We start from the raw sequence: 24742 nt of genomic DNA on the forward strand, positions 1-24742 counted from the left end.
GGGTCATCAAAATGTAAATTCAAGAACTATTCAATTTACTGATATAAATGATGAAAATTTCAGGGCATGATGGAATATATGTTACTGAAAATTGTGTGCACATTAAAATAAAAATAGCATTTTCAGAAAGAAAGTTATATATTTAGGTATTAATTTCCTTATTTACACAAGTGTTGACTCTATTATAAACATAATCACATTGGACACAGCACAGGCACATAAGACAACAGAATGCTGGCTTAAAACCTACCAAAAAGAAAAAAAAAAGCATTATCTCTGAAAGAGCATAACTGCATTTGTGTCTGCTGGGTCCTAATTCTCTTTTATTTTATGGATAATGAATTACGGTTTCTGATAATCATTTTTAAGTAGCCTTAACACGTCTATGTAAAAATGTGTGTTCAAAGGAAATGGTTTCTCGAATTTTTTTTTTTATTAAAAATATTCATGATTTAGCTCAAAAAACACTTTCACAAGTTAGGTACTTTAGATCCTTTAGAATCCACCTGGGAATGACTATTTCTGAACTTGGGGTTGAGTATGAAATCCCTCATTGTTTGTGAGTCTATCATATGAAGAGAGAAGATTTGTGATGAAGACATCTCAATTCTAATTTCTCATTACATGGTAGGAATAACTTTTTCCCCTAAATCAGAACCATATTATATGGGATGTTTTATGATTACTTTCAGGCAAATATGACAGGAAAAATTTGAGAATCTAAGTATGTGTCTCTACATATGTAAATCTAAAATTGAATGGGGGAGTGCCTGGGTGGCTCAGTCCTTAAGCGTCTGCTTTGGGCTCTGCTTTGGGCTCAGGTCGTGATCCCAGGGTCCTGGGATTGGGGCCCCTCATCCAGCTCCCTGCTCGGTGGGGAGCCTGCTTCTCCCTCTCCCACTCCCCCTGCTTGTGTTCCTGCTCTGGTTGTCTCTCTCTCTCTCTGTCAAATAAATAAATAAAATCTTTAGGGGTGCCTGGGTGGCTCAGATGGTTAAGCGTCTGCCTTCGGCTCAGGTCATGATCCCAGGGTCCTGGGATCGAGCCCCACATCGGGCTCCTGGCTCAGCGAGGAGCCTGCTTCTCCCTCTCCCTCTGCCTCTCTCCCTGCTCATGCTCTCTCTCTCTCTCTCTCTGTATCTCGGTGTCTCAAATGAATAAATAAAATCTTTAATAAATAAATAAATAAATAAATAAAATCTTAAAAAAAAATAAAGTTGAATGGGAATGCCACCCCTGATTTCAGCTAGGATCTTGTAGTTTGGGGTGACTTCTTCCATATATACAATGTCACACAGTACTGGGGGACATCCTATAGCTGTAGCTGGCTGAATCACTGCTTTAGTCCTATCCGCTACAGCCCTGTCCTGTCATCTCCTTTACCGCCTCCAAGCCATCCAGTTAAAGACACAATTCAGTAAAAAAGTGTGCCCGCTGTGCCAGACACCCCAGCCCCCTTTTCTAGCCAGTTTGCCACCTCTAACTCCTTCCTGTTAGAAATTCCAGAGCTCTCAGGGGCTACACTGGAATGCTTACAGATGCAAAAATCACAGGAAAGGATGCAAATAAAAGCTTTCAAAAGGGTCATTCTTATCTGCCATCCTGCTACAAAGCTTCCACAACAAGGGTGCTCTGCTGCAGAGTCAGGGTAGGGGCGAGCATGTGCACACTGCCCCAGACTTCAGTCAGAGCAGGGCAGGACCTGTCTATTTCACACACTGCCTTCTGTACCACCTTCCTTTCGAAGGGGGGATTGTGAGAAAGAAAAATGTCTCAAGAGCACTGTGCCAGGCAAAGAAACCTTTAAAATTCTGTTACTGTTGGGTACACACACACACACACACACACACACACACACACACACACACACACACACAAATATGCTCTTTTGGTACAACTGTAAGAAAAATGACTTTCTGAGAAATTTAACAAATATATTTTCCTTTGACACATGCTTAATCAAATGACCAAATAACAATGCTTTAAAGATATGTATATATACCAAACAAGAAAAAATTACTATTCATTTTACCCTTTCACATAAGCAATACTGTTACCCAAGGAATTAGGAAAGCGGCCATAAATACTGCAGATGTGAAGCAAACTACGTTTTTTTCCCATCACAGAATAAACATTCAGAAGTGATCCATGTTATTTACAGCGTGCATTCTCTTCTCATTTGAGCTACAGGATGCACATCTTAAGAGTGAACTGAATTCTGTTCTACTATTCCCCCAGAAGCAGTCACTTACCATAAATATTTCTCTCTGCTCATGTCAGTTCTATTCTTTTGTTATCTGGGAAACTGCTTAATTGTTAATTTAGAAATACATATAGGAAAAAGTACTATCAATATTTCCTAAAGGTAGGCTATTTTCCTGATTACCAACCTCACCAATACATTCATAAAAGCATTTCTTACAATCCTATTGTCTTTAACATTTTTAACCAATGTTAATATTTTGGTATGAAAGAAAGTATTTCTCTCAGGCAGAGAGCTAGATTTTGAAGAAAGTCAAAGATAAAATAATACTAACATTGATTCTCAAGCAATCTCATTAAAAATGGTTCTCTCTTCCACCATTTAAAATATTTCAAGAAAGATTTACTTACCTGGGAATATTCAAAGTCGGTGATAGGAGCTATACTCTTGATATAGTCTGATCGAAATTGGTTTTCTGGGTTGGCCAGTGGAACTGGAGGTATGATAGTACTCATCGCTGAAACAATTGTCTAAAATGGAATGAAGAAAAAGATATATGGATAAATACAACATTTAGGTTCCTCTTATGACAACTAAAATATATAATTTCTGTCTATACAGTTTTAGAGAGCAGAGTATTTAACCTTTCTATTAACCAAACATTAAAAAAAAATCCTTACCACAATAGCATCTTTAACATTTTTCCGGATGTCCAGAATTTTCTGTTTCTTTTCCCTATATTAAAAGAGAATTGTTAACAATAAAAAAATTAAAAAAAAGAGCATTGTTATTAATTTAATTTATCTTTAGAACTGACTTGAATCAGCTGAATGGGATTTTAAACTTCCAGCTGCAGCATGGGGCTAGACTGGCTTTTCTAGAGGTCAACATCAACCCCCAAGACAACAGTTGCAAAGTTTTTAACTGGGAAAGGAAAACATACTTTTTTTTCTTTTTTTTTTTAAAGAATTTATTTATTTATTTGACAGAGAGAGACACAGCGAGAGAGGGAACACAAGCAGGGGGAGTGGGAGAGGGAGAAGCAGGCTTCCCACAGAGCAAGGAGCCCGATGCCAGGCTCGATCCCAAGACCCTGGTCATGACCTGAGCCGAAGGCAGACACTTAACGACTCAGCCACCCAGGCGCCCCAACATACTTTTTTTTCTAATTTGTACACTAAGCAAACTTGAATGCACACATTACAATGTGTAGTTTTAAACTACACAGGTTACACAAAGCATGGCAACGTTGTTACGAATATTGCATATAAAATCATACAGCTACACTTGTAAATATATTTTACTTGAATTATCCATATGTTGATAGATATGAATTGAAATAGAGGCGGACCAAGGATATAGAGATAAGTATATACTGACATATTGGTTAAGTGTGGTAAGTGCAGTACCAATAACACAGACCAATATCGCAAGATATCTAATAAATCCTATTTTGTTAGGGAAGTTATTTTATTTTTTCATCTAGACGCTACCTAAAGAAGAATTTGCCTAAATATATCAAATTCAACAACACGCTCCTATCTCACTACCCCCAACCCGCAAAGGTCTATTCAATGATCAAATTAATTATTCAGAGAAAGCACGTTTGGAAATGCTGGAGAGAAGTGAAAAAGTTTGCATGCAGTTTGGAAGCAAAAGCGAAATTGATCATTCCTTACTCAGGATTAAATCCATTGACATGCAGGATCCTCATTTGTTTGACGATAGTGCTCTTCCCAGACTCACCAGCCCCTGCAAACAAATAAAAAGAATGCTGTGGTCCGTGGCCCAATACCGTTGCCATCTCTCCTGCGAACCCAGACAGCAATTACCCTACCCCAGCGTAGGCATTTTCCAGTACACTCCAGATCGCGACTGGAGGAGCGGGTCCCGGTGGCTGGCGGCGGTGAGCGCGGCCCTCGCCCGGCCCTGCCCTGCCCGCCCGGGCCCCGCGCTCGCTGCGCTCGGGGGTGTGCGCTCCGCTCGGGCCGGGAGCCGCCGCGCGCCCTCCGGCCTTACCCAGTAGCAGCAGGCGGTGAGTCGCTTTGTATGCCAGACGCTCCTTCTGCAACTGCTTCTCGATCTTCTTGTTGGCCTCGCGTCGTTCTTTTTCATCGACGCCCTGGTCTTCTGCCGTCTTGCTGTTGCCCAGACACCCCATGCCTGTCCGCTTGGATGGACGTCAGGCAGAGTTAGGTATTTGCACAAAAAGCAACAGAGAGTTGTAGATGTGTGTGGATCCTGCGACGGCTTCTCTTCCTTGCCGCTGAAAGAGATGCTCTGGTCTCGGTGTTTGCCGATCAGAACAGGCTTTCCTTCTCCCTCCCTCTGCCCACCGCAAACTCCCAACTAAAAAGGATGCGAGGAAGACGCGCGGAGCCAAATAAATGCTTTTTAAAGATACAGGTTTAGAATTTTCTTCTGGACAAACCGCACAGAATGAAGGGAGACCGGGCTCTGCCGGAGCTAGCCAGGGTGGCGCTGCGCCCGGCGCTCGCCCCTGGTCCCCGCGCCCGCACCGCCCGCCGCCCGCCGCGCTTAGCCCGGCTCAGCCCCGCCCCCGCCTGCACGGCCTGGGAAGCGCCCTGCGGGAGCACGAGAGTATCCCGGCGCCGCCGCGTGCTGGCCCACAGCGGCGCGGCGGGACGGAGCGCACCGCCGGTCCCCTCCGGCCGACCGTGGGCACCCGCCGGCCCGCTCGCGCCCCGCGCTACCTCCGCCGTCGGACGCGCGCCCCCTCCCGGTTCCGAGCGACCCCCGGGCCTCCGCGCGGCAGGGAAGGGGAGCTGGCCTGCTCGCTGGGATCTCGCTGGGGCACTAGAGCTATCGGTGCTGGAGGGGTCGGGAGCTGACCTCTCCGAGCCCGGCCCGCGCGGGGTCCGCACCTCGGCTGCGTGCCTCTCTCGCACCCCGAGCCCGGAAGACTGGGTTTGGGCGTGCGCTCCCCGCCGATGCCTCGGACGCCTCCCTGCTCCCAGGCAGGCGAGGACTCGCGCAGGATCATGCATATTCTATCAGGGAGGAGGATCTGTAAGAGGCTCACCAGTCACACCGCCTTTGTTCCGTTCATTTTCTAGACTATTCCAGCGCACCCACGCCGCCGCCTCCCTTAGCCTCTTGTCTTTATCTCCAGCCCCCGTTTCTCCTTCGCAGTTCTCTGAACAGCTCTACTACTTTCCTAGGAGACACTATAGCTTCGAACTTTGGCTTGGAGCCGTGGAACCGAAGAAGGTAGAGACCGGTCTGCGTTCTCACTCACGGGGCTGAGTGCGAGTTCCCTCGGTTACTTGCTACCATTGGCCCGCAAAGACGGTCCGTCCGCGGCAGCTTTGCACTCGCATTCTTGGACTTGGGGGAAGGTCGGCAAAGAGGCGACCCGGCCTAGAAATCCGGGTTGGAGATCACTTCCTCGTGCGGCGCTGTTGTGGCACGGTCATGGTCTTCAGGCTCAGGGGGCCCGAGGTCCTGCACGCCGATTCTTCTACGTGGCCTTGTTCATCTGTGTTCAAGTGCCCCAGTTTCCTCCCAACCTACGTTTCTCTCACATTCAGCCAGGCCTGATCTTCTTTACAGAAAGCAAACAGCACCTGGTGGGGCTCCCGGCGCTCTGCTGCCTCATTCCCTCTGTAGGCCGCACCCGGGGCACAGCGGGCCTCACTTGTCAATGCGTCTCACTCAAACCCAACAGAACCTCCTGACACCCCAGGTTCCTTGCTAGTGCCACCATTTCCCCCTCCTGCCCACGCCTCCAAGAGTGAAAAAGGGAATCTGACTCTGGCCTGTCCTTCCTTACCTCTTGTTCACACCTCAGCTCCTGGCAGCCTGGCTTTGGCCCACCTCCCTACACTGAAAATGTTCTCCTTAGGGTCATCAGTGGCCTCCCAGGCATGAAATTTCATCCGTAAACTTTGGTCTTTACTTTCCTTGACCTCTCCATGGAGCTGGCACTGACCCTCCCTTGGGACTGTCTTGTTCTTTGGCTTGCATTGGATGGTGGTTTTGATGGCCTGCTCAGCCTCCAGCTGGTGGAGGTGCTTGGGACCCCACCCACCCTTTCTCCCCTGTGCACACACTCCTGGTGGGGCTGACTGCATCCTCCATCCTCTAAGCGCGCAGCTCTAACTGCGGCCACATCACATCTCCAGCCCTGCTTACCCCTTGTCCCCTGCCATCCCCAAGCATACCTCCACTTTCATCTCCCTGAGGTACATCCTCAGCTCTACCTGCCAAGGGCTGAGATCCCCTACACCTGCCCCCACACCTCCAGCCCTTTCCTTTCCGTTCTCTTTCTGTGATAAGAGTCCCTGATTTTCCAAACCAGAACACAGGTCTCATTCCTGACTCCTTTTCCTTCCTGAAAACCCAAATAGTTACTGTGTCCCATGGAGTCAGTTTCCTAAATACCAAATATCTCTTCCACCCTGTCTTCCATTACCATGGTCTTAGATTACTAATCTAACGTGGATTTTGGCAATGGCCTCCTGCTTACTTACTCCAGTGGCCCATGTGGCCACAGTGACAGTACAGATCTGCCATGTCTATCCCCACCACTAACAAGGCCTCGACCATGATCCTTTAAGACTGGGTTGGTGTAAACCCTGTGGCCTCAGCCCTCAAGTGTCTCCCCTTCCCAGCACTGCCCTGACCCTCCTTCCAGCCGCATGGACTTCCTGAACACCCTGGCTTATCCACTGGGTTCGCATGCTGCTCCTCCCTGGAATACCGGGAATATCTTCTCCACTTGGCCACCTCCTACTTACCGTTCTAGCCTCACTACTCCCTCCACATTCAGTGTTAGACCCCTTCCCCGTGTTTCATAGTCTCACCAGTTCCTTGCATTGTAATGGTTTATTTATAGCTTTTTCCAAAGTCGGCTAGACCACAGCCTCCATGAGGGCCGGGCCTGAGTCTGTCCTTTACACCTGCTGCACCTGTGTCTAGTCCAGTGCCTGGCCTGGAGGAGGTGCCCCATGGATCTTTGTTGAATGGATGAATGAATTCCTGAATGCTCAAAGGGTGGGGTCTCATGAAAGGAATTTTGTCATCAGATTTTAAGTTCAGGAAACACTTGTCCAGTTTGGTACTATACTGAAAATATTAATACTTTCTAAAAAACAACAGCAATAAATTATTCTTCTTGACAGAGGCAGAAGCGAACATACAGTGCCATACTATAGGCTGAGCTAGGTTAAAGTTTCTAGTTTTGTGGAAGGGGACTGTTTATCACTGCTGCCAGGCCTCACACTTTGAGTTAACACACATGTACATGCATGGTAATATCAACCTGGCATGTACCGTGGGTAATGGGGGCAGTCAGGAGGCAAGAAAAGGTATGTAAAAATTGCATAGTACAGTGGGATGTTCATAAGGGTTTGTCAGTTTTCTTAATACCGAGATTTTTTTTAAAGATTTTATTTATTTATTTGAGAGAGAGAGAATGAGAGATAGAGAGCATGAAAGGGAAGAGGGTCAGAGGGAGAAGCAGACTCCCCACTGAGCAGGGAGCCCTATGCGGGACTCGATCCCAGGACTCCAGGATCATGACCTGAGCCGAAGGCAGTGGCTTAACCAACTGAGCCACCCAGGTGCCCTTAATACCAAGATTTTTTTAAAAAAGATTTTATTTACTTATTTGAGAGAGAGAGAGATAGTGACAGAGATAGTGAGAGAGAGCACGAGCAGGGAGGAGAGGGAGAAGCAGGCTCCCCGCTGAGCAGGGAGTCCGATGCGGGACTTGATCCCAGGATCCTGGCTTCATGACCTGAGCTGAAGGCAGATGCTTAACTGACTGAGACAGCCACTCAGGCACTCCTAATGAAAAGATTTTTATAAACAGTTGGAAGAAAAAGTTTCAAAACAAATCCCATGAAAACTTATAAAGGGAGAATTAAGTCAGACCTCAAAGCTACACTTTTAAGATAGCCTGATAATTCAGCTACCCTAAAAATACAGCAAAAAGTTTCCACTTGTTCAGATCTAGGATTTAAGGGTGTCAAAAAACAAGACAATGGGCCCCAAATCGAGTTGCTTATGCTAATCCCCACGTCACCAAACTGAGAATCAATTACAGTTTTGAGTTTCCTAGAAATGAAATATTTTTTTAAAGATTTTATTTATTTATTTGACAGAGAGAAAGACATAGCGAGAGAGGGAACACAAGCAGGGGGAGTGGGAGAGGGAGAAGCAGGCTTCCCGAGGAGCAGAGAGCCCGATGTGGGGCTCGACCCCAGGACCCTGGGATCATGACCTGAGCCAAAGGCAGAGACTGTTAAGCTGAGCCACCCAGGCGCCCCTAGAAATGAAATCTTAAACCTGTCAATCTGGAATCGCCTGATGAGCACAAGTTAGGTAATCTGCTTCATACACCCCTGTTATCCCCTAAGGAAAAGTGACCTTGCAATAATCAACCCGCTTTTTAACCTAGTATAATTTCCTTGTTTCTGCTCCCTGCTCATTTTGAAAGGCTTTCATTTTGTGCAACAACTTGGAGCTCCTTTCTTTCTGTTAGATGGGATGCTGCCTGATTCAAATCAAGTTTTGCTCAAATAAACTCTTAAAAATTTTAATATGCCCGAGTTTATCATTAAACGGGGTTAAAGATAAATTTTTGTATTTGAATTCTAATAAGATTTAGATGATCATATATGATGAATAATACACCCAAGAAGTTAATATGTCAATACAATAATAATAATATGTTCAGTGTAAAACAGCCTCTCCTAGTGGTTCACTCATTGCTGGCACTGTGCTAGTCCTTCCCATGGAATAAATTCTGTAGCATTTGCAATAACCCTAAAAGGAACTATTGTCGCCATTACTTTACAGAAGCTTCGAGGGGCGAGTAAGGGGTGTATCTGGGATCTGTAATAGCTGCACTAAACGACCTAGAGTGTGTTCCACAATACGCAGCTAAACATTCTAAAACAGAAAAGTAATGTCCGTATACAGTGATGCAATTTTTTTTTATGAGAAATGCAAAGGCAGTTTTACCCAGTCTGTTATCAGGTAGGCGATCAAGACACCTTCCTCTCCCCCCGCTTTAAGCCAATCATCTGGGCTTTTCCTAGTCTGGTCTCGAAAATTAATCCTCATTTGTGTTTTAAACCATGGGATCAGGATCCAAAATCGTAGCTGGTTCACCTGCAGTGGCGGGAGCTGAGCTTTTGGGGAGCACCGAGCGCAGCCTGAGCCACAGGCAGGGCGAGCCTCTGTTGCCAGGCAACGGCTGCGCGGCGGCGTCGCCCGCTCCAGATGCGCACACCCACCTGCGGCGAGCAAGGGCCGCCCTGCCGCTGCTGGCCCGGGGAGGGGAGGGGAGGGGAGGGGAGGGGAGGGGAGGGGAGGGGGAGGGGGAGGGAACCGCTTGTGCCTGCCTAGGGGCGGGGTGGGGACGGGGCCGGGGGAGGCCCTGGGCCCATGGAGGAGGATTGGGAAGCCACAGAATCTAGGGCAAAAGGACAAAGGTCAAAGTTGTGGCTTCCTTACTCTTGTCGATATTTAAGACAGGCTGTCTCAAGCGTTAGTGCATTTGGAAGTTTAAGTATTTAAATTTTGTTTACACTTAGTTTTGTGAATTTTGAATCATGATTTTTTTTTAAGGTTTTTATTTATTTTTTGACAGAGAGAGACAGCAAGAGAGGGAACACAAGCAGGGGGAGTGGGAGAGGGAGAAGCAGGCTTCCCGAGGAGCAGGGAGCCCTATACCGGGCTCCATCGATACGGGGCTCCATCGATTTGGGGCTTGATGGATACGGGGCTCGATGGATACAGGGCTCGGTAGATACGGGGCTCGATCTCAGGACTCTGGGACCATGACCTGAGCCGAAGGCAGACCCTTAATGACTGAGCCACCCAGGTGCCCCTTGAATCATGATTTTAAAATGTGGTTTTGTTTCAGACCCTCTGATTAAAGTTGGCCCATGTTGGGAAAAAACTGCCCCTGTTCTCTGGTGAGTTGGACTCAAGTCGGCGACAGCAAGGCGACGAACAGCATTTGTTTCTCACTACAAGGAGGCTCTCCGCAGATTCAATTAACAACAGAGATGAAAAATTCAAGGCACCTCTTTCCGTGTATGACAGGCCTAGATCACTATTTAAAAATGTATTAACTGGTCTCACGGTGGCGTTTTATACTTTCAAAGTTACTAAAGGATAAAACGGGACTAAGATTTTTAGAACAGATGTATCCAAAGATTTAGAAGAAAAGGAACAAAACAGTTCAGGAAAGGTGATTAGTCCCTAATTCAATGCAAGGGCGGTGCTCCAAGAAACTACAGGCTACAGCCAGTTTTGCAAACCCAAAGGTGCCAGAATGGCCACGGGGGCAGGGGATGGTGTGCACACAGCCCTCGTGTGGCTTCCTGCCACTTTAGACAACTTGCTGTGGTTTTTTTCCTCTCTCTCTCTTTAAGATTGTATTTATTTATTCGAGAGACAGAGAGAGCGAGAGCTTGAGTGAACACAAGCAGGGGGAGTGGCAGGCAGAGGGCGAAGCAGGCTCCCCGCTGAACAGGGAGCCCAATGGGGGACTCGATCCCAGGACTCAACCCCGGGATCATGACCTGAGCCGAAGGCAAGACGCTTAACCAACTGAGCCACCCAGGTGCCCCATCTCTCTTTTTTTCCTTAGTGTCTTGGTGGAAATAACCTGTGCAGATTATTTTCCCTTCTTAGCCTTGGAGCTCACTCCATGACCTAATTACCATACACTTTAAAAATACTGTGGTAAAACGTTTTACATTTTTTATAGAAAATCCGGGAAACTTACTCCATTTACCTTTTCTGTACATAATACTCTGCAATCAAATACTTGAGAATTTATTGAAATGATTTGTCCTTTTTCCCCCTTCTACAGTTGAAGTAATATTACGTAGCTTTTGGAAGGTCCATCCATAAAGGGTAGTGATGCAGTCTTTTTTTAACTGACAACTTGGAAAACCAAAGCAGTGAATCAGTAGGAAAGGGATGTTAACCGTCTTTGACTCTGCCCTGTGTCCAAAAACGCAGGACTGAAATATCCTCATTGGAATACACAACTCAGTGTCACAGACAGGAGTTTCATTACAGTATAAAAACACAAGTTGAGAGGCTACTGAATAAGTTAAAACAAAACAACAACAAAAATCCCATAAAGCAGAATGGGAAATCTGCAAACAGAATGAAGCTATTACAGTTTTGCAGTTCAAAACATTGGTGAAAGCCACCAAATGGGGTCAGGTTATGAGACAGAGACATCAGAAGGGCAGTCTGTGGACTGTCAACATACTGCAAGAGAAACAACACACATCAAAGTCGCATTCAATACACATTTTCCAAACTGAAATCAAGGGGCTCAAGGACCAGAGGAGATGAGAAAAGTTGCTTTCGAACCATGAAGATTAGCATCCCTAGCTATTTAATCCCTATCTTCAACCTCAGATAGCCTAACAAAATATGGAACTACAGTAGATTTTCAGACACCTGTTGTTTAATTCAGAGATTTTAATACTGATGTAAAGTTGCAAAGATAGTCTAAACAGTTTCAAAGATATTTCTTTCTTTACTAATTAACAAACATCAGGTATAAAATGTAAACTTGCAAACAAATCTACCAAATGTGAATAAAGCTTAAATATTTTTTTTCTTTTTTAAAAGGTTTTGTTTTAATTCCAGTTAGTTAACATATAGTGTTATACTAGTTTCAGGTGTACGATATAGTGATTCAACACTTGCATACATCATCTGGTGCTCATCATGACAAGTGTGCTCCTTAGTCCCTGGCACCTGTTTTACCCCCTCCCCCTCCCCCCTCGTTTGTTCTCTATAGTTAGGAGTCTGTTTCCTGAACAAACTCCTAAAACTTAAATCTTAAGGAATCTTTTATGATAAAAAAATAGTTTTACAAATAATGCAACATATGTTAAGAAAAAAGAAAAAGAAGAAGATAGCAGGAGGGGAAGAATGAAGGGGAGTAAGTCAGAGGGGGAGACGAACCATGAGAGACGATGGACTCTGAAAAACAAACTGAGGGTTCTAGAGGGGAGGAGGGTAGGGGGATGGGTTAGCCTGGTGATGGGTATTAAAGAGGGTACATTCTGCATGGAGCACTGGGTGTTATGCACAAACAATGAATCATGGAACACTACATCAAAAACTAATGATGTAATGTATGGTGATTAACATAACAATAAAAATTAAAAAAATAGTTTAAGCACTTAGTTCTAGATGCCATGAGTTTTCTATTCCTCAGATAACTATATTCACCAACATAATTTTTTAAAAAAGATTTTGCTTATTTATTTGAGAGAGAGAGAGAGCACAAGCAGGGGGAGAGGCAGGCAGAGGGAGAGGGAGAAGCAGGCTCCCTGCTGAGCAGGGAACCAGAAGCAGGGCTCCGTGCCAGGACTCTGGGATCATGACCTGAGCTGAAGGCAGATGCTTAATGACTGAGCCACCCAGGCACCCCAGTATGGCAATTTTTCTTAAGGTAAAAGCTCTCCTATGGTGTGTGTAGCTTAGTGGTTAAGAGCATGGGTTGCTGAGCAAGAATGGCTGGGCTCAAATCCCTCTTCTGCTGTGTGGTTCTGTTTCTTTCTTTGTAAATGGGTGAGGACGATGGCGAGAATGATAGGAATCAATTCATTTTGTCACAGTGCCTGGCAAATAGCAAGGTCTCAATAAATGTAGCAATTATTATCATTCAACATTAATTTAACAAACACATATACATTTAACTTCTCTACATGAAGGAGCATGTTGTCCTTGAGGAGCTCCTGATTTTTTTCTACTAGGCAGAAACACGAGCAATGACATATAGTACAGTCAACACAGATTTGTTGAGAGGCTACCTACACTCAGCTGAGCAAAGTACTAGCTGCTAGTTGGGAACATAAAAGCAATGAGACATGTTGGAAATGGAAAAAAAAAAAGCACAGGTGATGGATGAATGGATCAACAAAATGTGGTCTATGGGTATGATAAAATAGGATTCTGCTTTAAAAAGGAAGGACATTTGGGGTGCCCGGGTGGCTCAGTCAGTTAGGTGTCCAATTCTTGATTTTGGCTTGGGTCATGATCTCAGGGTCATGAGATCGAGCCCCATGTTGGGCTCTGTTCTGAGCGAGGAGCCTGCTTGAGGATTCTCTCCCTCTCCCTCTCCCTCTGTGCCTCTCCCCATCCCCCCACTCCACTCACATGCACTCTTTTTAAAAAAATTAAAAACAAAAAATGAAATAAAAAGGAAGGACATTCTAAAAATATGCTGCAACATGGATAAGCCTTAAAGACATTATGCTAAGTGAAAAAAGCCAGTCAAAAAGGGACATTTACTGTTTGATCCCACTTCTGTGAGGGACCTCGAGTGGTCAGATTCCTAGAGACGGCCAGGAGAATGGTGGTGGCCTGGGGCGGGGGAATGGGGACTTAGTGTTTAATGGGCACAGATTTTCTGTTTGGGAAGATGAAAAATTCTGCAGATGGATGGAGGCAGTGGCTGCGCACAACAATGGGAATGCACTTAATGTCCCAGAACTGTACCCTTCAAAATGGTGAATATGGTAAATTTTATGTTATGTGTATTTTGCCACAAGAAAAACAAGAAAAAAATTCACATGTAGAACCTTCATCATGACAATGATGGAAGAGAGAAGTCTTTCTCCATTGTGGTTTCAGGATATTTGTTTTGGAATTTTTTGATTAGATTTAAGGGACTTCAAGTCCGTTTAGAAACATTTGCTGCAAGTATAGATTCTTACCAGCAGGTGGCAATGTAGAGCTGGAAGGACAGGGGGAGGCTGGAAGGATGCTTTATAGTGGTACATTTACATTCATTCATTCACCATTATTTTTTTTTTTTGAGCTTTTATATTTGAGTTCATTCTTCATTTAAAACACTACTATAGTTGAATATTAAAACAAAAACAATAGCAAGTAGTGAGCTATGATTATAGTCCTTCACTCATTCACTACTGCATATAAAATGCCAGCAGTGTTATTGACTGGACCCATTAAGAGGTCTGACACTGAACACCATCCCTGGGATGATGTTCATCATCCTCATAGGCTTCCCCATTGTAATGGTGCCATCTTTCCTGATTTGGATCAAAGTCCACCAGTTCTACCTGGTCCATTTCATCAGTCTCTTCTACTTCCTTCCTCTCAGGTAGGAGTTTTTCCAGCAAAGAAAGTTTATCAGGAGAGAGAAAGCCATTCTCAGGAAAGTTTACCTTAAATTCATTGATTAGGCGACCCTTCTCATATGGTCTACGATAAATTGGCATGCCTTCATTTAGCACACACTTGATATCTCCATGCTTGACAATTTGACCTGGGTGAGAGGTGATGACGATGGTTTGGTTGTCAAGAGTAGATATTGGCTTTTGAAAGCCACACAGTGCTTCAACCAGCTGTATGTCCATACACATGAAGAGGTCTTCTCCTTGCCGAGTAAAAACAGCGTGGTCCTTCTGATCTAAAACAATGATAATATCTCCTGGTTCCAGTCCTGGTTCTTGGTCTCCTTCACCATGGAATGTTATCTTCTGGCCGTCCTTCATGCCTTTGTCAATATGAACTTCTAGAATCTTCTTCTCTTGAACTATCTTCCTCCCATTGCAGCTTTTACATCTGTCTTTGGGACTGATCCGTTCCCCATGGCCCTGGCACTCCATGCACACAGACTGAATTTGTTGAACCATTCCAGGTCCTATCTGATGAATTCTTATTTGCATTCCAGTACCTCGGCAATTGGGACATTAGACTGCTCCTTTCTTACCACCTCGGCCTTCACATTTATCGCAAATCACATTCTTTGGCAGAGCTAGTTTTCGTGTTGCCCCATTATATAAATCTTCTAAGGTTACTGAGAGCTGATGCACAACATTTTTACCTCTCCTTTCTCTCTGCATCCTTCCTCCTCCTCCAAAAAACATATCACAGATGTCCATGGGGGAGCCAAAACCACCACCAGCTCCACCTTCTTTAATCGTCTATTCTCCTCCTTTGTCATATAATTCCCTTTTCTTTGCATCAGAGAGTACTTCGTAAGCTTGAGAAATCTGTTTAAACTTCTCTCCTTCATTTAGATTCTTATCAGGGCGGTACTTCAAGGCCAGTTTCCTGTAGGCCTTTTTCAATTCCTCTTGGGTGGCATTGGGTTTGACTCCCAAAACATCATAGTAAGTGGTTTCTTTCACCATTTTCTACAGCCGGTGAGAGGGCCGAGGCTGGTGCCGGGGAGTGGGAAGGAGCGCGTTGCTGGGCGCAGCTCGGGCAGCCGCGGCTCCTCTGCAACTCACCGAGTGTTCTGGAAAGTTCCCCACCATTATTTTTTTGAATGCCTATGCATCCATAGCCTTGAGATTTCAAGGATTAATTAGGCATTATCCCCCAGCTCAGGCAGTTTACTAGTCTAGTAGAGAGGGACAGACATGCAATCAAGTAAATGAGGTAAAGTTCTCTGAATTCTGTAGAGATTACAGCAGGAACCCATAGGTGTGTGTGGTCAATTATAAAAGTGAAGAAAAAAATATCATTTCCTTTCCTGGAGAAATGCATGCTTAACTTTGCTAGTCACCTTTCATCTTAATTTTAAAAAGATACTGAAAGGTGCTTTATATCTAGCATCTCGTCTGATCATTACAGCAGCCTACAAGATGCACATTATTATCCACATTTTGCAATTAAGACTGTTGGCCTGAAGGCCCCACAGGGTCCTGAAAGGGGTGGAGCACCTGTCTGATCGCAAAGCCTGTGCCTTTTCCAGAAGGAACTCTCCAGCCCTTCCAGATTGAAAAAAAATCACACCATTCTTCTTCCACTAATTCCAAAAGGAAAAATCAAACAAGCCCACCTCCTTTCTAACTCAGTTAGGCAGATTAATCTGCATATAATGACTGATGAATTAATTAACTCTTTGCCCAGTTGCCTTAGCAACTGGTTTCTTTTAGAATTTGGCTTGGTTACAGAGTTTAAAGCAACAGTGTTCCTTTGACAACAGTCAAATTGTATATGAAATTAAATGGAACAGACACATTTTTTACCACAGGTGGGAACTATGTAGCTTTCTCAGAAAAGTTGGAATGGCTCTTCCTAAAGCTTGCAGGGCTGTTGACAAAGAACAAGGGAGATAGAGCCTAATATTTGTCTATATTTGCCATTACATGATTTGTTTACATTTGTCATTAAGTAGGAATGATTCAACAGATTTAAACTATAAATAAATGAAAGACTGACATTCAAAAGAGGTCTTTGACTGCAGATAAATCCCAGTCCATCTTAGATGTATTATAGGATTGAGCAAATACAGAAATGTGTTAATGTTGTTATTGACAGCCAGGATTTTCAGAGAGGAAGAATGATGTACAAATACAGAATGAGGGAAGGCAAGGGAAAGCCTGTGAGGGTGAACTGGGATTGTAGTTGTCGCTGTGAAATCATGATTTCCAAAATATATATGTATATGTTGATAGTATGGGCATGCATGTGTGTACATTTGTATGCTGTGTACATATATATGTATATATAGTTGACCTTGAACAATGCAAGGTTGGGGTGTCGACCCCCTGCACAGTTGAAAATCTGTGTATAACTTTTAACTCTTCAAAAACTTAACTATGGGGTGCTTGGGTGGCTTAGTCGGTTAAGCATCTGCCTTCAGCTCAGGTCATGATCCCTGGGTCCTGGGATTCAGATTTGCACTGGGCTCCCTGCTCAGCAGAGAGCCCGCTTCTCCCTCTCCCTCTGGCCCCTCAAATAAATAAATAAAATCTTAAAAAAACAAAAAGACCCCAAAACTTAACTACTAGTAGCCTACTGTTGACCAGAAGACTTACTGTTAACATAAACAATTGATTAAATACATATTTTGTATGTTATATGTATTTTATATTCTTAAAATAAAGTAAGCTAGAGAAAAGAAAATGTTATTAAGAAAATCATAAGGAAGAGAAAATATATTTATGGTACTGTACTGTGATAAAAAAACCTAGGTGTATTTGTGCAGTACAAATTTGTGTTGTTCAAGGGTCAAGTGTACATGCATGTATTTGTTCATTTTGTCTGCTGAAAAAGCCAAGAAGTTAAGACACTCCAGCAGCAGTGAGCGCACCTCCTGCCCAGGTCTGAGTCTTAGTCTTAACTTATCACCACAAAGAACCAGGGCTCCTCAGAGAAATGGATGATACCAGCCTGAGGGGCAGGGTAGCTGCAAGGTAAACCTGGAACATGGTCACACCAGAAAGTAAGAAGTGCTTTAGAACTGTTGGGGGTATGTCAATGGGACACAAGAACCAGGTAGAAGGGGCTCTCATTTAGTCAAATCTGGGATGATATGAGCACCCAAATATTTGGGTACAGAAATGAATTCTAAACCACTGAAAAATATAGGAATATTATGTGTCTGTGCCAATAACAAAGAGATAAATAAATGAATGGGGGAGAAGGGAGGGCTCTTGCTAGCTAGCTGCTAGAGAATGTGAACGGAGTCTTGGAATGGGAGAATCAGCATTTGCAACCAGCATAGCGAAGTTTGGGTCAGGCAAGATCCAGAAACGGAGGCTCAATCTAGGGGAACTTTTTTTTTACAGATTTTATTTATTTGTTTGAGAGAGAGAGAGTACGAGAGAGAGAGAGAGCACGAGAGAGAGAGCGAGCGAGAGAGCACAAGTGGAGGGGAGGAGCAGAGGGAGAGGGAGAAGCAGGGAGCCCGACTTGGGGCTTGATCCCAGGACCCTGAGATCATGACCTGAGCCGAAGGCAGACCCTTAACTGATTGAGCCACCCAGGTGCCCCTAGGGGAACATTTTTTTTTTTTTTAGAGATTTTATTTTTTAAGTAATCTCTACACCGAACATGGGGCTTGAACCCACAACCCCAAGATCGAGAGTTGTATGTTCTTCTGACTTAGCCATGCCACAGAGGAGCATTTTCATGAGGAATAGAATTTCTGTACAGTTTCCTCACAGACTGCTTATCAGTTACAGAGTAAAACATAATAACTAGTCAGTGGAGAAACTAGACAACAATTTGGGTGATTAAAATTAACACTATCAAAGGAGGAGGGGTGGACATTATCTGCGTTCAGATGCAGATCCTGAGAAGGACATCCGTCATCTAGGTAGTATTCTGGCCAGGGAGGCATAACCTGAACCTAAGGCAGGAGGAAACATCGGGCAAACCTGAACTTCAACAAAAGGGAGGGAGGGGGACTGTAGTCTTCAAAAATGGCAATGTCATAAAAGGAAAAAAAAAAAAAAAAAGAAAGACAAGACTGTGGAGATGTTCCAAGTCAAGGGCAACTAAAGAGAGATGGAAACCAGATGCTGCCCCAACCCAACCCAAGCCTGGATCCCGTGCTGAAGGGGAAAATCTATACAAGACATAATCGGCTCAACTGATGAAACTGGAATACGGATGGGAAATTGGATGTATTGATGGTGTCCGTGTTAAACTTAACCGAAGTTGCTACCCGCACCTTGGTTCTGTAAGATGAGTGCACACTGAAGTCTCTTAGGGGTAAAGGGCCGTGATGCTGACAACTGACTCTCAAATGAGTAAGGAAAAAATCATATATCTATATCTAGACCAAAGATTCATAGAAAGAATGCAAATGATAAGGTATATGAGGCAAATACTAGCAACAGGTGAATCTGGGTGACAGATACCTGGGAGTTCTTTGTCTTCTTCTTCTTCTTCTTCTTTTTTTTTTTGGTTAAGATTCATTTATTTATTTGAGAAGGAGAGAAAGCCCACATGTGCACTTGCATGCACACAAGTTGGGGGAGGGACAGAGACAGAGAATCTACAAGCAGACTCCCCACTGCATGTGGAGCCAGATGTGGGGCGGATCCCATGACCCAGGAGATCACTACCTGGGCCGAAACCAAGAGTTGGACCCTTATCTGACTGAGCCACCCAGTCACCCCCCTGAATAAAAGGGGAAGGCGCCCCCTTCCAAATAAAAAGTTAAACAATTAAAACAACACCAGAGGGATTCTTTGCTCCACAAAAGGCTCAAAAACATGTTAAGAATCAAGTGCCCCTAGGGCATCTAGTTTTGCACAGAGTTCTCTCCAGGCTGTGTGTCCTTGTTCAGTCAACAACCGACACAGCCGCAATATTTCTGTTCATGTCCTTTAGTGGTACATCAAGGGCATGGAGTACAGTAATAACATAGTGTTAACGTTGGACAGCTAAGAGCACCTGACCACCCTCAGCCTCTGTGATTATTAGAGCTCCTTTAGCTTTGCCGTTGTCAAGTCTCCGAAAATCACTTGCTGTCCTGCTGCCATCAAACGGGTCCTCAGCGGTTCCACATGGGACTCACACCACACACCCATCTGGCCTGGAAAGAGCTGTCTCCAATAGTGGCAGACTGGGTCTGTGGGAAGTTTCAAATAAGAAATGTAAGTCAGGCCTGTGTCCCTTCAGTGCTGAGGTCCTGGCAGGCCCGTTAGTCCCCAAGTCCACTACTTTATGTGCAGCAGAAAGGATCCCATGCGGGGTGTTCTCTTGGTTTCACAGACCCACGCTCTTGGGCCCAGAAGGCTGGCCCCTGCAGACCGCCTCATCTGGGCTCCCTGCACCCAGCTGCCTAGGGTGCAGAGTGGACGGAAGGTTGGGGGTGAGGTCAGAGTGCTTCCCACCGCTGTCTCCCTGTCCGGCTGTGGTCTGGCTGTGACTTTCTTCTTCACTGAAAGCCACAGTTCCTGGCCAGAGGCCCTTCGATCGGCTCCAAGAACTGCTGTGGCCTCCTGCCCCTCAGGCCTGGGCTGGCGATGGCCCCCTGCTGTTGCCAGCTCTGGGATGCCACGCTATCCCTTCTTGGTTTCCCGAGCCCTCTGCAAACTTTTATAAATAATATATTCATCAAGCTCCCTTAAATAATGTGGTTTGAATGGGACAGTTGTTTTCTGTCAGGATCCTGACCCGAACGGGGTCCTTCCTCTGAGCGGATGTGTCTCTGTGCCAGGCCCATGGTTTGGGAAGCACAGCCACCTGGATTTGAGAGTCCACTGCTATGTTGGGCAGGTGTCCCCGTGCTGTGATCTGACATGCTTTCAGAAGGAAGACTAATCCCCACACTGGAAAGATGAGGGAAGGGGCAAGTGGGGGGTTCAATATACACAGAACTAGAGGCCCAGCCAGGGCGGCGAAGACAGTACACATTACGAGGAAGAGTGGAAGGGAGAAACATTCAGAAAAACTTGCAAGAACTTGGGGGGTCGGGGCGAGGGAGAATGGAAAAGTGCTCAAGATCCTTAGAATTGACTGGAAGACAATATATCGAATGTGAAGCCTTTGCAGGTCATTATTGCAAAGAAGCAAGCTATTCTACAAAGATGATTAAGATAACGTACAAGCTAATTTCGTAGGCACCATATAAATATTTGGCTACATGTATGTTTTTCAAGTTTTGATTTTGAACTTAAAAAACGTTGTAATAGCATAAAATTTTTCTGCATACCCTTCACCCAGAGCCTTCCTTGTTAGCATGTTGCTGCATTTGCTTTATCATACACTCTATGTTTTCATACTTCATATGCAGATGCTTTTTCCAGGACTGAGAGTAAGATGCAGACATTCTGTCCTTGTCAATGCGTATTTCCTAAGAACGAGATTCTCTCATTGAACCACAAACATCACTACAGTCCTATTAGCTAATCTACAGTCCCCATTCAAACTGTCTATCTTTTTTAGTACATCTGGGAAACGTCCACCCTGCAGTTGATGTGGGAAAACTATGAAGGATGCTTTTCATGCGCTGAAGGAGGATGTGACCACCAGCAGCTTCCAAACAGCAGGGCAAAATCTCCTCTCCAACAAGGGCCTGCCCCCCGCGCCCCCCAGGGCCTTTTGCAAATAGGGGTTGCAGAATCCTGGTGCAAATCTTTTAGGACAAATGCTATACAAAGGCATTGTCAAGGGTGCCTGGTGCTTTTTCAATTCCTCATTCAGGAGATTACCTTTATCATTATTTAACTTTCAAATTAGTTAAAAATAAAATCAATGACTCCACATTAGAAATAAAACTGCTCACAGGTATCTTTAATAAAGCAATCTCATCCCACCCGTGGAAAGAAAACATAATAGTTCTGGAGGCACACTGTTGGCCCAGGGGAAGGGGAGGTTTTCGCTTTTGCTTCTGCCCTTCCACATTCTCTGCACTTTTTACAATTAATTTGTATTCCTTTTTTTAAAAAAGATTTTATTTATTTTTGAGAGACAGAGAGAGCGAGCCAGTGCACAAGCAGGGGGAGCAGCAGGCCAAGGGAGAAGCAGGCTCCCCACTGAGCAGGGAGCCCCATAGGATCCCAGGACCCTGGGATCATGACCTGAGCAAAGGCAGTCACTTAACCAACTGAGCCACCCAGGCGCCCTAATTTGTGTCCTTTTAAAGAGACCAATGGACGACTGAAATTACTGAAATTATCCGTCCCTTGGAACCACCTCTTCAGTTCGTCTGACTCCCTTACCGGCGCCGCTTGCTAATACTCTCAGTGTCGGAGACCCTCTCATTGGCCCAGCGCTTTCCCCTCCCTATGTCTGGAAAGGTTCCCAACAGCATCTCTGTGCATCTACGCAAATCCTCTCCCAACCCTAGGCCCCTGCCAGTGTCTCCTGCCCGAAGGGGACCCTGGTCCTGCAGTGACTCATCTCATGGAAATCCCACTGGGTTTTTTTTTTTAAAATTTTTTATTGTAATGTTAATCACCATACATTACGTCATTAGTTTTGGATGTAGTGTTCCGTGATTCATTGTTTGTGCATAACACCCGGTGCTCCATGCAGAACGTGCCCTCTTTAATACCCATCACCAAGCTAACCCATCTCCCCACCCCCCTCCCCTCTAGAACCCTCAGTTTGTTTTTCAGAGTCCATCATCTCTCCTGGTTCGTCTCCCCCTCCGATTTCCCCCCCTTCATTCTTCCCCTCCTGCTATCTTCTTCTTCTTCTTTTTTTTCTTAACATATATTCCATTATTTAACTCCCTCCCTCATTGCTGTGATTCTTTGAAAGCCTGGTCTCTCTACTAGAATAAGCCCCTCCAAAGGCTCTTTCCTACAATGCTTGTCAGATCTGTGATGTTTACTGAGTGAATGAAAGAAAGTCTCCAGGGCCTCCACTAAGGGACAATGGTGTTCCCCTGGGAACGCAAAGCCAATGCCATGGAGTGGTTAGGATCCTTGGCTAGCCCATGACATCCCCACGGTCCCCACGATGCCCGTGAGGATCTGTACCTGGCTGTGTCTAGTTTTGTTCTGTGCTGTGCTTGTCAGCACCAAATGGACAGAAAACACCTGACGCTCAGCCCTTTCAGTTTTATTCATGTTTCACAATCGTTTCGGTTTACTGTATCTTAAGTGATGATCCTATGACACTAAAAATCTGAAGCAATATATTTATCGACATAGATTTTCCATGAACACGATTAGCATCTTTTTAAAGTCTATAATCCACAGAGGAAAAAGAGTTTACTACTACAGATGAATTTTCCTGGCAGAGTAGAATTCTCCCCCTCCAATTAAGAATAAAAGGAGATATTTAAATCTTCATTGACTATATTTCTGAAACATTACTTTGCATTCCTGCTTAACCAAATAAAGTGTTCTTAAAGTAACTTATGTTTCCTTGATTTTATAGGATCTTATAGAAACCAAAACAAATGATCAAAATTTTACATTCTCCACTGTTGTTTTCTTTCATATGACAATGAAATGCTTGTATGCAGGAGACTTATTTATTTTTTTAATTTTTTAAAATTTCTTTTATTTTTTAAAAGATTTTATTTATTTGAGAGAGAGAAAGAGAGAGAGACATGAGCGAGATGAGGGGCAGAGGGAGAAGCAGGCTCCCTGCTGAGCAGAGCACCTGATGTGGGGCTCGATTCCAGGACCCTGGGATCATGACCTGAGCCGAAGGCAGATGGTTAACCAACTGAGCCACCCAGGCTCCCGCAGGAGACTTTTTAAAAAAAGGTTTTATTGTGGAAATTTTCAAAGATATGCAAAAGTAGACAGAAGAGTAGAATGAGCCCGATGTAAAATAATCAACAATATTGCTTAATGTCATAAATATGCAGTCACGGTCAGTGTGGGAGAAGGCTCTTGACACCAGGCCTCAGGTTTCCATGAGAGTTCCCACACTCTAGTTCCAAGATCTGGATGTCTCAAGGACCTCTGGATATCCATCTTCTTGCCAATCCCAAGCTGGGAATGATTACTGCAGGATTAGTGGTGAAGTATAGTGAGATGAAGAATGTGACTTTCCTGGCTGCTGATGTTATTCGATCGGGTATATTGGAACAGAAACTAAAAATACATCCTATACTTACAAAAACACACACCCAACTCCAGGCACAATTCCTACAATAGAGTAGGAGAGTGACAAAATCTTTATTGATCCCATGTTGATTGTATGCTAGGAATGTGGTCATTTATTTGTCATCCCCCCCTTCCTTTAAAAGCTGAATATAGAACAGTATATAAAGTACAGTATATACTATAAAAAGTATATAAAGAAAAGTTTGATTCCTTTGAATCTAGTTGATCATGTTTTTACTATACATGCAAATAATCAAGCCACCGCCCGTTCCTCAGAGCTGGCTGGAGCCTGAGAGCAGTTCATTGAGGCCACATCACCATGCTTTCGGCCCTCCGAGCTCCAGAGATGAAGGTTTTAACCTAATCCAGTCTGTGTGATTTGAACCTTTTGCATAAAGAAAAGGTTACTGCTCTTGCTTACCCCCTCAACTCCACCAAGAAACCACTGAGCCTCTGGAAAGACAGTTGTGTCTGTCCAAGAACATGAGACACCCCCCACCCCCAACCCTGATGCTTCACTCTTTCCTGGTGAGTTGGGAGCATGAATGTCTTGAAAAGTCTTGCAGTGCAAACCTTCCCACAGCGTGGCACAGATCAGTCAGGGAGAAATAAGAACCACTTCTTCACTGCTAATTCTCTGTCAGCTCCTTACCTTCTCACCTGCCTGATATTTATTTGGATTTTGTTTGTATGGAGTTTATCACTGATCTCTGCAAGTATTTATTGAGTGCTGATGACATGTCAGGTGTCTCAAGGAGTGAGGGACTCACACACTGATGAGCTGTGGGTTCTGTTAAGGATTTTATTCTTTATCCCAAGGACGGTGGAAGTCACCAAGCTGTCAGAAGCGGGGCAGTGATGGGGAAAGTTTGGTCTCAAAAGAATTTTAATATTTGGAGAACCGATGACAGGTAGGACAAAACTAGAATCAGGTGGCAGTGAGCAGGTGGTGTGCTTTCTCCGGGACAGAGGTGACAGGAGCAGTTTTGCAGAATGAACGGGTGTGTGACCTGACCAGGCATGTGCAGAATCACATGTGCACACAATGTGCTTGGATTTCTTTAGCACAGAAAAAATATTCCCAGAAGAGAAGAACGAGAACATACAGGTGAGGGGATGGGACCTACTGCTGGTTTAACTCCAATTCCAGAACGCTGCTGGGTGTCCAGGTAAGCGCCCCCTCCCGCCCCCCTAGGTCTCACCTATGGGCGCCGCGTGGGAGCCCCATGGGGCAGGGCAT

General features: G+C 44.7%; 1 protein-coding gene and 1 pseudogene across 7 annotated transcripts in view; both read right to left on the reverse strand.

The window, feature by feature from the left end:
• The window catches only part of GNAL (G protein subunit alpha L), a 141819-nt gene that overhangs the window by 94893 nt on the left and 22184 nt on the right, over positions 1-24742 (reverse strand). The window contains exons 1-5 of one of the 6 annotated variants that reach the window (XM_027575349.1): positions 5247-5268; positions 4223-4469; positions 3883-3955; positions 2884-2938; positions 2614-2733 (exon numbers count right to left, since the gene is read on the reverse strand). In XM_027575349.1, the coding sequence (XP_027431150.1) occupies positions 2614-2733; positions 2884-2938; positions 3883-3955; positions 4223-4364 (390 nt within the window). In that variant the 5' untranslated portion in view covers positions 4365-4469; positions 5247-5268. Of the gene's footprint in view, positions 1-2613; positions 2734-2883; positions 2939-3882; positions 3956-4222; positions 4470-4917; positions 4940-5056; positions 5224-5246; positions 5269-24742 lie in introns of those variants that run through there. The other 5 variants (XM_027575347.1, XM_027575346.1, XM_027575350.1 and 2 more) reach the window with 5 other exon arrangements.
• On the reverse strand, positions 13897-15378 carry LOC113912328 (annotated as a pseudogene). The gene has a single exon (XR_004819567.1). The product of XR_004819567.1 is annotated as a dnaJ homolog subfamily A member 1-like (transcript).

Source organism: Zalophus californianus, chromosome 14 (genome assembly GCF_009762305.2).
Source record: "Zalophus californianus isolate mZalCal1 chromosome 14, mZalCal1.pri.v2, whole genome shotgun sequence".
Taxonomy (NCBI): Eukaryota; Metazoa; Chordata; class Mammalia; order Carnivora; family Otariidae; genus Zalophus; species Zalophus californianus.